This window comes from Bos mutus, chromosome 11 (assembly GCF_027580195.1).
Source record: "Bos mutus isolate GX-2022 chromosome 11, NWIPB_WYAK_1.1, whole genome shotgun sequence".
NCBI classification, from domain to species: domain Eukaryota; kingdom Metazoa; phylum Chordata; class Mammalia; order Artiodactyla; family Bovidae; genus Bos; species Bos mutus.
This window is the reverse complement of record NC_091627.1, coordinates 105,215,070-105,231,315: the sequence shown is the minus strand read 5'-3', so window position 1 is coordinate 105,231,315 and position 16,246 is coordinate 105,215,070. Positions and strand designations below refer to the sequence as shown.

General features: G+C 47.4%; 1 protein-coding gene across 1 annotated transcript in view; it reads right to left on the bottom strand.

Moving 5' to 3' along the window:
- BCL2L11 (BCL2 like 11) overlaps positions 1-16,246 on the bottom strand; it is a 46,210-nt gene that overhangs the window by 15,000 nt on the left and 14,964 nt on the right. The window contains 1 exon segment of the mRNA XM_005891584.2: positions 3,229-3,338. Within this exon segment, the coding sequence (XP_005891646.2) occupies positions 3,229-3,338 (110 nt within the window).

The following is a 16,246-nucleotide window of genomic DNA, read 5'->3' as shown; positions in this document are numbered from 1 at the left end:
TCCACCCCCAGCCCCCACCCCCCCCCACCACCGTATTCAACAATGGCCCATCTGCGTGACTGCAGACAATGGACTGCTGGGAATCTGACAAGTTTCAAGACAGGCGACCGCAGGCCTGGGGTCACTGGGTCACCACTCCGAGTTTCAGTCTGCCACTTTGAACTGGCTATTTATAAGATCTGGAGAATATGCTTCATTTTAGAAAAATCATGTTTTAAGTTACAGTCTGTCCCCTACTCTTCCCCCAATATTCCAGCCTTCATAGAAACCTAGTCTTTTAAATGATTAGCAAGTGCATTTTTGCATTGGTTCTTTTTTAAAAAAGAGATGCCAAGTAAGGTTTACACTTACAAAATATTGCAGGATATGGCAATGAAACTAACTTCTTATTTTTACCCAAAATACTGAGAAAACATTTGAAAAAAACATGAACACCATCTACACTAAACCGTGCAGTTACACCGGGCAGGGGAGACAGAGCGGGAAGCACGAAGCATTAGAGGCTGCTTTGCCTTCTTCAGTGGAGAGGCAGGTAATGACACGGCCAGACAGCCTGCGTCTCCTCTGCACACCATCCAGGACTGGCCACCACCTCGACCGCCTACCTGTCGGGTGGCTGTGCCCCAACCCCACCACGTTAGCCCTTCTCACCACTGACCACTCAGGGCCACCACGGAGATGCATCAACCAGACACATCTGGGAAGGCTCAGGGAAACCTTTGTAGAGCCACTGATATTTCATAAGGGCTTCCCTGGTGGCTCAAATGGTAAAGAATCCACCTGCAATGCAGGAGACCCGGGTTCAATCCCAAGACTGGGAAGTTCCCCTGGAGAAGGGAATGGCAACCGACTCCATGTAAGTTTAAAGAGAAACTTTGGCAAAATCTCCTTAAACCCATATGGCTCTATGGTCAAAGGCTCTCAGTCAGCTCCCAAGAGGATGGAGTTGACGACTGCTCTCTGTGTCCTGAGCTTTCCGGACTCTGAAGGCACCAGGGCCCAACAGCCTCACCTCTCCCGGGGAGCCCCACCCAAGCTAGACCTGAGTCCCAAGGCTATCCACTGCCCCAAAAGATGGGGGAGGCAGGGCCAGTGTGCTGCTCAGTCACAGCCTTGCTCACCCTGTTGGCTGCCACGGCCATTGGAAGTCACCTCCTCCTGCTGGATCTGTGACACGCATCCGAATCACGGTGGATGCATTCAGCCTACCCCCTGGGAGGGACACATGTCCTTCCCCGGCTCAGCACCAGGACCAACATCCCAGATACCCTGGGGCCCTGCTTCTGATCACTCCCCAAGTCCAGCGGGAAAGCCAAGTCCACACACACACAGACAGTAACCCCAAAATTCCACCAGAGAAATAAGGCAGAGGCCTGGGGGAACACTAACTTCTGTGGCCAATTGCACAACAGTCCACCTTGCAAAGAGGAGCGGCACTGTAGAGTGAGGCTGAGAGGGGTTTACATTCTGTGAACGGGCTCCCACCAGGCTGCGGGGCGTTCTGCCAGCTAGATGCAGCGTCGTAAGGAATTCTGAAGCCCGTTCATCCATGCGGCATCTTGCATCTAATGGCAGGCTCATACACAGCACGTTTCCCATCAAACACACCTATACACACCCAACGGAAGGTGTGAAGAGGAGCCAGTAAGAGTATTCTCAAAGTCCTCAACTCCTGGATGGAGATTCTATACTGGAGAAATAAAAAACTTGTAACTGGAAAACATCTCCGTGTATGTTTACAAAAGCTAAGAAAGCATCATATATAACAGGAAAATAAGAAAGATTGAAAGTAATTGTACAGGGACCATCCATTTACTTAGCAATAGCTAGCTACAAAAAAGACTAACATTTAAAATAGGACAAAACATCAGGGTGTCCAAAGCATAAATTCCCTCCAGAAGAAACAAAGAATCTTTAAAAGGGGTTTATATGAAACCATAATATCTGGGGAAAAAGGAGTCAGATGAGAAGTAACACAGAAAGAATGATATTAAATTTTATTTTGTAGAAAATAATTAAGTGCTTCCTTTTGGGTAAATCAACACAAACATCTTCATACACGGGAAACAGAAAAGACGGGGTTCTGCCACTGCTTAGTCACTAAACCGTGTCCTACTCTTTGTGACCCCATGGACTGTAGCCCACCAGGCTACTCTGTCTGCTGGAATTTTCAGGCAGGAATACTAGAGTGGGTTGCCATTTCCTACTCCAGGGGATCTTCTGGAACCAGGGATCAAACCCGGGTCTCCTGCATGGGCAGGCGGGTTTATTACCACTGAGCCACCAGAAGCCCAGAAAAAAGGTAAGCAAGCCGAAATTACATTCTCTCATGCGTGTGTTGGTGAACCCCTACAAGAAGTGGTCACACATGCTCCTAGGAGCCTAACTCCCTGAGTTGAAGCCTACACAGTTTAACAGTCTTCCATGAGAATAAGGTGTCCAAAACAGTAACATACATTGCCACTGAGCAAAACCAACACATGGGGTGTGCAGCCCAAGATCCAAGGCTGATTTTTTTTTTTCTTTTAAACCAACAGCACACCTCAAAAAATTCCAGCGCTATCAATTTGAGGTATAAAAAACTTTATACCCCAAATCATAGGCTAAATACTGGCCTCTTGATACATTTCAATAAATGGAACACTGAGAAGAGCAGTGGGGGCTGAAGGACAGAAAGGCGCTCCTGCTCTGACTCACTGCCTGAGACTTGTACTCACCCCCCGCCGGCTCATCTTCTTGACTGCATCCCACAGCACGTGGGATCTCAGTTCCCTGATCAGGGATCGAACCCACATCCCCTGCATTGGAAGCACAGAGACTCAACCACGGAACCATCAGGAAAGTCCAAGACTCCTACTTTAAAGCTGGCATCATTCCCGTTGGCTGCATAAAGATGGAAATTTAGAAATTTCTTTACCTCTGACCCAAACTGCTTCAAAGGAGGACAGAAACACCCACTCTGGCTTGAAGACTACGTTAATATTTTTGTGGAAGTATTTCAAATATATAAATACTTCCTTTTCTTCAAGCATGGAGGGTTTAAGGTTTGTGCTCCTCCAATCCCCCTTGGCTCATACTGTATTTTGTCTAATCCCTACCACTTAAGTTCAGCCATAAAAGAAATGGAAAATGGGAATGCAGAAAGAAGAGTAGGTCACACCTAGGTAATACTGCTCATTTCCAGAATAGCACAGAATCAAAAAAGGAGGTAAAGAAAACATCATTTACCCTTCTTGGGTAATATGCATTAAACTCGTCTCCGATACGCCGTAGCTCTTGGGCAATCCATATCTCTGGGCGTGTATCTGCAGGTACAGCCTGAGACTGCCTCATGGAAGCTGCATGAAAACAGACAGAACAAAAATCACATTGTTTCCATGGATCATTCAGTAAGTCCCAAGGTCAGTTTCCAGAAGTCAGCCCATCTTACACATGGGATGTTCCCAGATGTCAAGAACTACAATCACACATTCAAGATTACAGTGGCAGGCTCTGCTATGCAACCTCTGGTTCATGAATAAGGGATACTGGAGATTCAGAAGTGCCAAATTTAAATATACCGCAGCCGATGAATGACACACCTCTATTTCGTGAAGGCAGAGACAGGCAGAAATGGTACAATCAATTCTGCCCAGGAAACACCCTTGACACGTGCTGCAGCTGCTCTTTAGTCACTAAGCCATGTCTGACTCTTTGAGACCCCATGGACTGAAGCCCACCAGGCTCCTCTGTCTACGGGATTTCTCAGGCAAGAATACTGGAGTGGGCTGCCATGTCCTTCCCCAGGGGAACCCTCCTGACCCAGAGACTGAACCTATGTCTCGGCACTGGCAGATGGATTCTTTCCCACCTGAGAAGCCACTTACCCTTGAAACATACAAGAACGTAAGTTAGGCTGTCCAGACAATAACTATATTTTGATCAGAAGGTGAGGTGAAATTCCTAGGAAAATGTCAAAACGACACCGAGGATTATGAGATGAAACAGCTGTCCTACTCAAAGGGAAGTCAGAAAAAACCTGAGAAATGAATGAGCTGGTTTCCATGGAAGAAGGCGAAACACAGCCAGTCCACACCAGCACCACTGCGGGGCCAAATGAAAGCGTAATTGCATGTTTTGTCTCGATATTAATGCAGCTAACAAAGATGGCCTCAAGTGTGCAAACATCACACGAGGAGAGGAAATGCTCTGGGGGTAAGAGCAAAAGCCCTTCTGAAAGGAGAAAGAGGAGGGAGGTCCGCCCTTTCATTAAGCTGTCATTCCCAAACACACCCAGTACATTCAGCTGCTGGCTGATGAGCCCACTGCAAAGCCAAAATATGGAGCACACAAAAACGTGATTTGTCCAGAGATTCCCAGGAGCATCAGGGAGATGGTACCCTCCAAGGATTACGAGGAAAAGCACTTGCCACACTCGGAGGAGTACAGCGGGGTGACACAGGTAACAGGCAGAGAGGAGATTCTTGGATTTCAACTGCTCTCCGCACGCGGCTTATGCTAACTTCCTGTTACAAAGAGCATGCTGCAATGGCAATTAAGACACATGTGCTCCACTTTAACCACAGGGAAATATTTAAACACCTATGATAATCAGATTCTGCCATAACATGAATACAGCTTCCTGTTTCGTGTTTTTGTTAAAAAAATTTTTTTTCTTGTATGCCGTATCTGGAGTTCTGTTTATCATCACAAATAAAAGTGGTGTGGGTTCTTAGCTCTGTAAGATCACTTAAAAGTAAATTTTTTGAGTTTTTACCATGTCTTCTTAATTTCTTGCCCCAACTTCTCTGTCCCTCAGCCCTCGCCCGGGGGGAACGGAGGACCCCAAAAGGCTGAAAGCAGCAGGGTGCCCGCGCACATGCACAAGAACACTTGTGGATCCTCTCCAGGATTATCCGTGCTGGGAATGAGCCAGAGGGGAGACTCCCCAAGGACCCCGCATAAAGAATACCAACACTGATGTCAGGGAAGCTTTTGGGGTAAGCCAGGCACGTCCCCTGAATACCTCTCCCACCACACAGAAAACTGCCTTGTCTACACCTTTATCACACAACAGTTCTATCGTTACTCTGTGTAAGCCTATTAAAATTACATTTTAAATGGCTAAACTGGCAGAAAAAAGTTTCAGTTTAGACGTGATGCCAGATGGCAGGCCATAGTTCACTCCCATCTCCTGGGTTTGCAGCTCTTCAAGGATTTTGTCTATCAGAGGGACCAAACCATTACTGTCTTTTTATATTATCAGTGATCATGAGCTTTGCCCCTGAACTTAGAAGCTGCTGTTACCAAGTTAACTGACTCTGGAGGGAAAGGAAAGCCTCCCTTCTGTGCATCTGTACCTGTGGGACCATCTCAGGGAGGCACGGACACACCTGAGCAAAGCAGCACCCAGGATGCCAGGTGGCTGCTCAGAGCCACCACCACCGGCCTCTCCCGATTCCAGAACCCCGCTCATTTCTCACTAGACTGGGTTCTCTCTCAGAGAGTAAATCTGCCTCCAACCCTAGAGTCAGAAATGAAGACAGTGCCAATTATCCAAAGAGTCTGTGAAATCTAGACTGCGTGTTTTCCAAAGATGAGAGACTGGTAAAAAAACTGCTGGCAAGTTACCCGAAGTTTAGCAACTTAAGACACTCACTACTTTACCCAACAAATATGAATGCCCATGAGCTAGACACTACTCAGGAGATGGTCTGGGTACAGCAACCAGAGAGGACCCAGCTCTGCTCCCATGAGCTTACATTCCTGTGGATTATAGGCTAAATTTCAACTAAATGCTAAACTTCTTCTGGACAATGATACTCCTACTTTATATTCTTGTAACACAAAATATATGTTCGCTCCTTGGAAAAAACACTATGACAAAACTATACAGCATATTAAAAAGCAGAGACACCACTTTGCCAACAAAGGTCCTTATAATCAAAGCTGCGGTTTTTCCAGTAGCTACATATGGATGTAGCTGAGCACCAAAGAATTGATGCTTTAATTATGGCACTAGAGAAGACTCTTGAGTGTCCCCTGGACAGCAAGGAGATCAAACCAGTCAATACTAAAGGATATCAACCCTGAATATTCATTGGAAGGACTGTTGCTGAAGCTCCCACACTTTGGCCACCTGATGCGAAGAGCCAACTCACTGGGAAAATACCTCATGCTGGTGAAGACTGAAGGCAGGAGAAGAGGATGACAGAGGATGACATGGTTGGATGGCATCACTGACTCAATGGACATGAGTTTGAGCAAACTCCAGAAGACAGTGAAGGACAGGGAAGCCTGGAGTGGGGTCACAAAGTCAGAAACGACTGAGCAACTGAACAACACAAAACAGAGGAAGAAGGTCTCTTGGTAGATTTCCCCTATGCAGTAGATGAAATCTATTGAATTCTACCAATATTTAAAACCCTCACTGACGTGTGTGGTTAAGGACATTCTATCTGACTCATGTGAGGTCTGGAGGCTGGAAGCACCATGGGAGCATGTCCAGTATTAAAATGAGCACCCAGTAACTGCATCAACCCAGCACCTGGAAATTTGGGGACCAGATGTGACTTACTCATCTTAGAGATAAACGTCTTGCTATTTATGGGGTAAGGAAATAAGCAGATGTTTCTTCTACGGAAAGAAGAGTTCCATAATGAACTGTTAGCATCAATAAACACACAGAAACATATCTACCAGGTCTGGCCAGGAGATTCAGGTGGGTTGTGTCTATGGGTGGCCCCTGAGGCCACATTCTTACATGAGCTCCTGGAACAGACGGTCCACAGACCAGACCTTGAGAAACACTGAGCAGAGGGGGAAGAAGGCAGGGATCAGTCCTGGGGCCCAGACCTGTGTCTGCAGAGAACACTAAGGAGCTGGAAGTTCTGATTAACCTTAGATAATGGCCAGGTTAGACTAGGCTTAGCACCTACTAACTGATAGTAACAGATCAGTAAGAGAGCTAGCCACCGTTCTTGTTGTTCTTTAGCTGCTCAGTTGTGTCCAACTCTTTGTGACCCCATGGACTGTAGCCGACCGGCTCTCTTTCCATGGGAGGAGCAAGAATACTGAAGTGGGTTGCCATTTCCTTCTCTTACGGGACCTTCCCAACCCAGGGATCAAACCCTTGTCTCATGTATTGATGGGCGGATTCTTTACCACTGAGCCGGCAGGGAAGTCCAGCCACTGTTCTTAGGAGTATTTTTTAAGTTTCTATAGAACAGTGACATACAATATACATTAACTTTTACAAAGGAGACTGATCTGTCTGGGCTACTCTGTCACCATTTGGGGCAGTTTTTTTTAGAAGTAAATACTTTTCTCATTGCTTGAATTTATAAACCTAAAATGTTTAATGACCAACATGCATCCTGCAATAAAGACTAGCCAATGTGTATACAGAGTATTAGTTTTCAAGTAAGATTGTAAGGCAAAAATTCTATTTATTTTCAGAAGCATCCTATTCCTGTATTTTAAAAAGGTAGTGTTAATCTATAGTACGATGGACTTTTCCACCTAAGTTTCACAGATTATTTCTTAAGTGACAAGCATCTCCTTTTCAGGGGAGGATGGGGAGCCTTTCCTAAGCTTCACCACTAGCTTCATGTCTGTCTGTCTGCCATATGTGGTCTCATGTCACATGAGAACCTAGCAAGACAGAGGGTGGGGTCTGGCTGCCCTGAGTGTCGGCTTATCAGTCCCAGGGCAGCACTGGTTGGAGCCAGAACAAAGGTTTTTTATTTCCTTTATCGTCAGTTTGTGGAATTCTTCTCCACAGTGACCAGAGCATTGACCACTGCAGTGAGGAAGGGATCCACGGCTCCGTCTTCTGCAGGTGAGCCTGGAGCTGGTGGCATTAAAGGGCAGGGGATACTTAAAAAAAAAACCCTCAATCCTACAATCCTTTCTAGATACTTTGTCTGCCTGCTCCCATCCGCATATACTCCACTTATCAAAAAGATAACTTACATTAATATCTCTATAAGAAAGAGAAACATCATTATGCTGTCTGCAATGTGCTGCTGCTCCTGCTGCTAAGTCGCTTCAGTCGTGTCCGACTCTGTGTGACCCCATAGACGGCAGCCCACCAGGCTCCTCCATCCATGGGATTTTCCAGGCAAGAGTACTGGAGTGGGTTGCCATTTCCTTCTCCAGTGCATGAAAGTGAAAAGTGAAAGTGAAGTCGCTCAGTCGTGCCCAACTCTTAGCGACCCTGTGGACTGAAGCCCACCAGGCTCCTCCGTCCATGGGATTTTCTAGCCATAAATGTTACCTGGGCTTCCCTTGTGGCTCAGCTGGTAAAGAATCCACCTGCAATGCAGGAGACCTGGGTTCTACCCCTGGGTTGGGAAAATCCCCTGGAGAAGGGAAAGGCTACCTACCCACTCCAGTATTCTGGCCTGGAGGGTGGCAAAGAGTCAGACACAACTGAGCGACGTTCATTTTTACTAGCAAAATGTGTCTCTCTACTGCAAACAAAAGCTCTTATTACTATGTAAAAAGATCACATTTTTAAGTAAGGCAATTTTACATACACATAAAAACTTCTTCAAAGGGGAAATAACAGTGATGAGGTGTATTCTCACCCACAGAAAATGCAGCTTCAGCATTTAAGAATGCATTTCATACATAAAGGTGGGAACTACAACAGGAGAGGGGAGGGAAGACAAAGAGGCACAACCAAACAGGAACTGCTCTTAGTGTAAAACTGTTTTCCGTTGCTCAGTTGTGTCTGACTCTTTGCGACCCCATGGACTGTCGCCCAGCAGGCTCCTCTGTCCATAGGATTCTCCAGGCAAGAACACTGGGGTGGGTTGCCATTTCCTTCTCCAGAGGATCTTCCCAACCCAGGCACAGTACCTGCATTGACAGGTGGATTCTTTACCCACGGAGCCACCAGGGAAGCCCAATGCAAAGTTACTACTGTCCAAAAGCTGTAGCCAGAAGTCCACACAAGGCCGGCTCTGATCCCACAGTGTCTTCCTGAGCTTGAACTTGCTGGGAGCCCAGATTCCTAACCAAAGCCACTCATCAAAACTTGTAAGGCAGGACTTTCCTGGTGGTCCAGTGGTTAAGAATCCGCCGGCCGGTGCAGGGGACATGGGTTCAACCCCTGGTCCAGGAACGAGGATCCCACAAGCTACAGGGCACCTACTGATGCCCATGCATCACACTTCTGAGCCTGGCCACCCTAGAGCCTGTGCTGTACAGAGGCAGCCACCGCACTAAGCCTGTGCGCACCACAACCAGAGAAAGCCTGCACACAGCGACGGAGACCCAGTTCAGCACCCCCGCAGAGGCTCAGTTCAGCACCCCCGCAGAGGCTCAGCGTGCGACTGCGTCAGAGGAGGGCGGTCCAGCAGTGAGACATGCTCATTAGAGCTCATCGAACCTCTTGCAGACAATTTTATGAAATCTAGCACTTACCGGTAACCTGATTTCCTATAGTTAAAAAAAAACAAACCCACAAGGTGTATGATTAATCTATTTTTCTCTCCCAGTGTAGAGGTAGGTAGGAAGGGGGACCTTTTACAACACCACAGAACTCTCGAGTTACTGAAAGATGTGCAATGTTTGATTAACAGACTGTTGTGGTTCAGCTACAGAACTAGTTTCCAGCCCAGAGGGTAATTCCAAATCTTAAAAGTTCAGCAATTGAAAAAAAAATTAATATCGTGGTTAAGTGGCTGATAGTGAAATCAGGCTGAGGCTTTCGGAAAGGGCTTTCTGTAGCACTGCCAGCAAGAGTGGGAACATTAAAAAAAAAAGAAAACGAGATTGCCACTGCGTAATGAGCTTGACATCAGTCAAGCCAAACCTGACTTTTCCTGAATGCCCAACCACTCCTACCCCACTGCTCCGAATGGCAGGTGTTCAAAGGCACCGAGGTCCCTGCCTGACGTTCACGTCCATCCTTCCACACCCACCCAGGGGGCTGGGAGCATCCGGAGGCGGGGCTAGGGGAGCGCAGGGTATGCCTGTGCGCACACCGCTTTGGTCGTCCTTGGGGACAGGATGCTCTCACATCCCTGGGCTAGCGACTGCTCGAGTTCCCATCATGTCACTACTGGAGCTTCAAGTGCAGAGCTGGAGACCAAACGAGACCCCACAGGAACACGCACTCTACACTGTTCTCAGATGTTCAGTGAACCGTAGAATCGACATCAGATTTTCAACTAATCAATGTGAACTGAGCTCTGAATCAATTTCCAACTCAGAGCTGAGAAAGGATTTCTCTTCCTTGAAGAGACGCTGAATGTATGACTTTGAAGAAATGATTTTCTATTTTAAACATACCACAGCATGTACTCAGGCAAGTAAGAGCTCATTTTGCCTATTTACCAGGGACTGTGGAGCAGTAAGAAAGAGTGGAAAGAAAGTCCCTCCTCCTGGCATTTAGGGGCTGAACCAAAAGCCATAAAGAACCACTTTGTAGGCTCTGAAACCAGGGATAAACCAATTCTGAAACAGACGCTCCAAAAATGCTGAGAGGAAGCACTGATTCTGCATGCGGCCCCTTCTAGGATGTTTATTGAATGCAACAGTCTCCTGACTTAGGAAGGTATCTTCGGAAATACCTTTATTAACGAAGATTTATCCACAGTTGACAAGGAGGATGAGGAAGTCACTAGCCATCCGGCCACCATTTCCACTGGAAACCCATCTGAGGGACTGAGTGGTCTCAGATGCTTCTGAATTCCCAGCCACAGGGTAGAAGGGCTGCTGCCATGACAGCTCAACAGCAGTAACCCTGTCAGAAGTCACCTTCCACTCTGATGGTTCTCACAAAGCAAATGAGCCAGAGCCCAATTATCTACAGACACACACCTCTCTCTGGATCTATTATTTCCCAACTGTATCATCTTATTTTTTGAGAATCCTCTATCAATTCCACTGAGCCACTGGATGAAAATGAAAGAGAACTGAAATAGAGCGATGGAACACAGCATCATTACTTGTCAGGTTTTCACACCTGTTTCTCCCTGGCACACATGTAGGTGAATCTCTAAGCAGTTGCATGAATTCAGGATGGTGCTTTATAAACAGCTGCTGGGATCAAAAAACAAAAAGAAAACTTCCAAGCTGCAGCCAGTGTGTGTTGCCCACTGCCTTTACGTGACTGTGGGTAAGAAAATCAAAATAAGCTGTTTCGATCAACTTCCAGTCTGACCGTGTGCAAACTGCCAGAAAGCCAAGGCTATGAGGCTGGAAACCAGTGTTTGTATCTTTCCCCTGTGACAGTTACCTGTTTCTTACAATAAACTGAATTTAAAAGCATTAGGATGAATGCTATGCCTTCTTACTATTCAACCTCTAACGACCTAGCTCCCCATATCACCCGAACTGTCCCCCACAATCCATGTTTTTCCAGAAGCCAGTGACATGCCAGAAGCAAACTCAGATTTTGAGTTTTATGTCTATGTCCAAGGACATACCCAGCTAACTCTGAGTCACAGTAGGGGCCAGCAGATGGGGGCGTAAACCGCAATGCCTGGTAGCCTGGCCTGGCACAGGTGCACCGCTTTTCCTAAGGCACTGTGGTCCTGCTGACGGGCACTGGGGGCTACAGAGTTCTCCCTTCTGGGAACCGGAGTGTTCCCTTCTAATTCCAACCCAAATCTAGACTCTGTCCCCTGGGGCTACAAAGATAATCCCTCTCAGTCATCACCGCAGCTTTTAATCATGAAGCTGCTACCATGTGCCCCACACATGGTCCTGAGCCAGATCCTTCCACGTTCCTTTCATGGCAAGGTGCTCCACTCTGGTCCTGCTCCATCTGTTCCCCAAAACATGCTGCTCTGAGCAGTGTGTGGCCATGGTCTCACTAGGTCTGGATGGGCGCAGGGAGACACAGGACAGGACTGTTGCTCGCTTTCCCTACGTGCGCCTAGCCCCTCTGTCCCCGGGACCGCTGTGTCTCTTATTTCTACAGTCTTACAATTCCTTCCAGTCAGTCCTAAAGGAAATCAACCCTGAATACTCAATGAAAGGACTGATGCCGAAGCTCCAATACTTTGGCCACCTGATGTGGAGAGCTGACTCATTGGAAACAACCCTGATGCTGGGAAAGATTGAAGGCAGGAGGAGAAGGGGACAACAGAGGATGAGATGGTTGGATGGCATCATCGACTCAATGGACATGAGTTTGAGCAAACTCCAGGAGACAGTGAAGGACAGGGAAGCCTGGCGTGCTGCAGTCCTTGGGGTCGCTGAGTCAGATACTACTTAGCAACTGAACAACGAGAAGATTCCTTCCAGAAGATCATGGAGGACTTGACTATGCAGTCTTCTTTTGAAAAACAAAAATAACCCCCCAAATAAATATAGTCCAAGCTATGCTCCTTCCACTGACAGCAGAGACAACTTCCTATCCACAAAATTTATTTCACCACTTACTCCAGCAAAACTATGAAAAGAGAAATGCTTTTTGAACACCCTTGACAAGTAAACATACAATTCTACATGTTAATTCACTTAAGACCTTTCCTTAGAAATAAAGTGTTAAAAATTTTGAGGTTACTAGCTTTCGATAACCTGGGTTCCTGGCCCATCATCAGATCTGGGGGAAGAAACGAGAATTTACACTGCGAATATAAAAAATTTCTGACTAGAGAGCGCGTGTGGCTTCCTCTATGAAATTTAATGCTGGCGGCAGGAAACAGGTGACGAAAATCTCTTCTCCTCAGTTCACATGAAGGTCTTAAGCATCGTAGTGTTTTGTCTTAATAACAGTGGAGACCCAGGCAAAGGGGCCAAAACAGAATCCTGAAAGGCTGCATCCGAAACAGCTTTCCAATTAAGACCTGTAAAACCCTGTAATTTTATTTATGCACTTAAAGTTTATCAAGGCCATGTGCTAAGTGAAGCGCTTAGCTGTTGATGCAGATATATGGTGACTGATAACACACTTGAAGGATGAGGTATAATAAAAGCTTCCCACTTAAAACAAATTCACAAGAGCCAGCTGCCTCTTCTTATCCCACATCGTATCGAGAGAGAAAACATCACACCTCAATTCCAGACACTGTTTTGCATAATCACAAGGATGGAATCATTGTGTTTGGACATTTGATGGTTTAAGTATTTGGCCTCAAAACACATGTCTGTCTCAGTTGGGCTGTCTGATTCCTTTCCCCTAGAAAATTCACAAAGCTCCTGTGTCTAGAAGACACACTGATGCTGAACGCAGGGGTGGAGGCGGGGAGGAATCCCTCCAAGGGACACAGGCGAACACAGCCCCAAAGCCTTTTGTAGAAAAGCGTTAGTCACTCAGTCCTATTCGACTCTGTGACCCCAGGGACTATAACCTGCCAGGCTCCTCTGTCCATGGAATTCTCCAGGCAAGAGTACTAGAGTGGGTTGCCATTCCTTTCTCCAGGGAATCTTTCCAACCCAGGGATCAAACCCAGGTCTCCTGCATTGCAGGCAGATTCTTTACCATCTGAGCCACCAGGGAAGCCCTTTTTATAGAAAATCCCATGATAAAAAGAAACACTGTATGAATTGAACCTTGCGTAAAAAATAAGAAAACCGAAAGGCTCAAGTGAGCAGAGAATTTGATTGGTGTGGTGAGTAGTCCATCAGAAAGATGGTTGGAGCCCAAGTTCCTTCATCCACTGACCAGCCTGTACCAACCCCACTGAAGGCACTACCTAACCTCTACATGACAAGGCAATTCCCGGGGCGGAGGCGGTGATCCTAAGGCCTCCTCTGCAAATCACAAAAATGTCCCGTCATGGCTGTGCCATGTCCCATGCAGGACAAGAATGGAAGCTGATCACTGCTCTACTGCTTTGTGGGCTCAGATCCTGGGTGCAGTAGTCCGGCTGCCCCTGGGCATCTGAGGTGGTACTAGTGGTGAGTAACTTGCCTTCCAATGCAGGAGACACAGAGATGCGGGTTTGATCCCTGGGTCAGGAAAATCCCCTGGAAACGGTAACCCACTCCAGTATTCTTGCCTGGTGAATCTGACGGACACAGCCCGGCGGACTACAGTCCATGGGGTTGCAAAGAGTCGGACAGGACTGAAGTGACTTAGCACGAGTTTAGAAACCCAATGTGCGACGCCGATTAAACAGGGTCACTCCAGCTCAGTGCAGCACGCCTCCACCAACTAACTCCCTGCAGTGCTCCTCTGACCACTGCAGACAGGCTGCGACACCCTGCCATTCCAGGAGGACACAGGTCCCCAGCCAGGTGGAGAGACCTGCCCCGGGGACTGCACAACAGCAGAGGAAGCATCAAGACTGCCTGGGTTACCTGCTGGAAGTGTCCACTCCAACACTCCCTTCCTACCAACTGTTAGAAATAAGGACCTGGGAGAACATGAAGCACGGCTGTTGTGTTATCAGGCTTCCCTTACAGAGGGAACCCAGTTCTAAGCTTCAAAGGCTTCCAGTGACGGAATCCACACGACAGAAGAGAGGGAATCTCAGAACTCACCCACCGCTTTAAGTATCAGTGAATTCTTTTTAAATTGAGAAGCATATGTGCTTGTGCTACATATCACCACATTTCCTTAGGCTGGCGAGTTGTTTTGACCAGTTGAGCAGAATTTATACTCACTGTAGGCTTCCCTGGTGGCTCGCAGTAAAGAACCCGCCTGCAATGCAGAAGCGGCAGGTTCGATTCCTGGATCAGGAGATCCCCTGGAGGAGGGCATGGCTACCCAGCCTAGCATTTGTGCCTGGAGCATCCCATGGACAGAGGAGCTTGGTGGGCTACAGGCCATGGGGTCACCAAGGGGTCAGACACAAATGAGCAGCTACACACGCCCAGAGGTCTAAATTCAAACATTTCCTAAGACCGCATAGATCCAGAATTCACTTCCAGACTACCCTGCATTAAGAAATTTCTCAAAGGATGAAAAACCAGACAATAAACAAGAAACCTTCAGTCTCTCCCCCAGCACTTATTCCACAGAAAACTCCCCTAAACTAAGGTTGTCAAGTATGGCTCATCCCATACACCGCCCCCTGGCCCCTCCAAGACACACATCTGCAAGAGAAAAACAGGTCCCTACCACACAAGCAAGTTGCTGTGAAAAGTCTCAGGTAAATTGCTTACTTCAAAATGTTTTAGGAACTGGAGTGGGACGCATGCTCTGGTCTAGGAACAGGACTTATTTCTGGGGAAAAAAGTCCCCAGAGCAACTCAGCTGAGCAGCATCATGTTGAACCAGTTTTAATTTTTACCATACACCCTCTTGGACTGAAATGGTTCATTTCTTTTTTTTTAAAAGAAATTTTAGCTCCAAAACCATATTCATGCCTAAGGAAGGGCTGCAAAGCCCAAACTAAAGGAAGCATCTCATCCTGTGCAGAGAGCCGATTCAAGGCTCTGGCTCCAGGACAAGACAGGGCCACAGGCAGCCCTCCCCCATCAGCCTGAGGGCACACGTGGCCAGGCAGCCCTTCTTAGGAGCCGTCGGCTCACCGCTGGTGAAACACTCGTGAACCACCGGGATCTGATCCAGGGTTGCAAACAGAGGAAATGCAAAGTAAATGTGGGGCTACCATAGGACACCGGGGATACCAACTCACTCTAAGCAAATACTTAAAACCACGAAGGCCTAGCCTCTCACACACTGGGCTTCAACCTGTCCTCCCAGGAACCGGTCAGCTCACAGCGTGTAAAAAAAAGTCCTCAAGGGTTCATGATTCATTCACTCAGAAGTAAAAACCAAAATTTAACGATGGCCAAGAAGCAGAACGTGCACAGGGAAAAGGAAAAAAAAAGCTACTTTAAAATTCTCAATTCTATTCATGTGTGTGCACTGAGTCACTTTAGTAGTGCCTGACTCTGTGGGGCCCCGTGGACTGTAGCCCACCAGGCTCCCCTGTCCACGGGATTCTCTAGGCAAAAACACTACGGTGGGTTGCCATTTCCTACTCCAGGAGATATTCCTGACCCAGGGACTGAACCCATGTCTCTTAAGTCTCCTGCACTGGCAGATGTGTTCACCACTGGTACCAGCTGGTAAGCCCCAAGTACAGACCAGGGGGCACCCACCACAGGCTTCACCTCTCCTGAGATAAGCAGGCCAGTGGCTGGGTTCTCTCTCCAATGAGCGTATTTCATTTCCTCCATTGCTGTGAATTGGCCCCAACACACTAACGATCACGTGTGTGCGTGTGCCTGGGTGCACGTGTGTTAGCCCTGCTGCTCTCTGTCCCTTGGCAGGTAATGACTTTCACAGACAGCTTCCTGAACCCCGGAAGGAACCCAAGTGTGCCAATCTCATGCACTGGCAGGCAGGTTC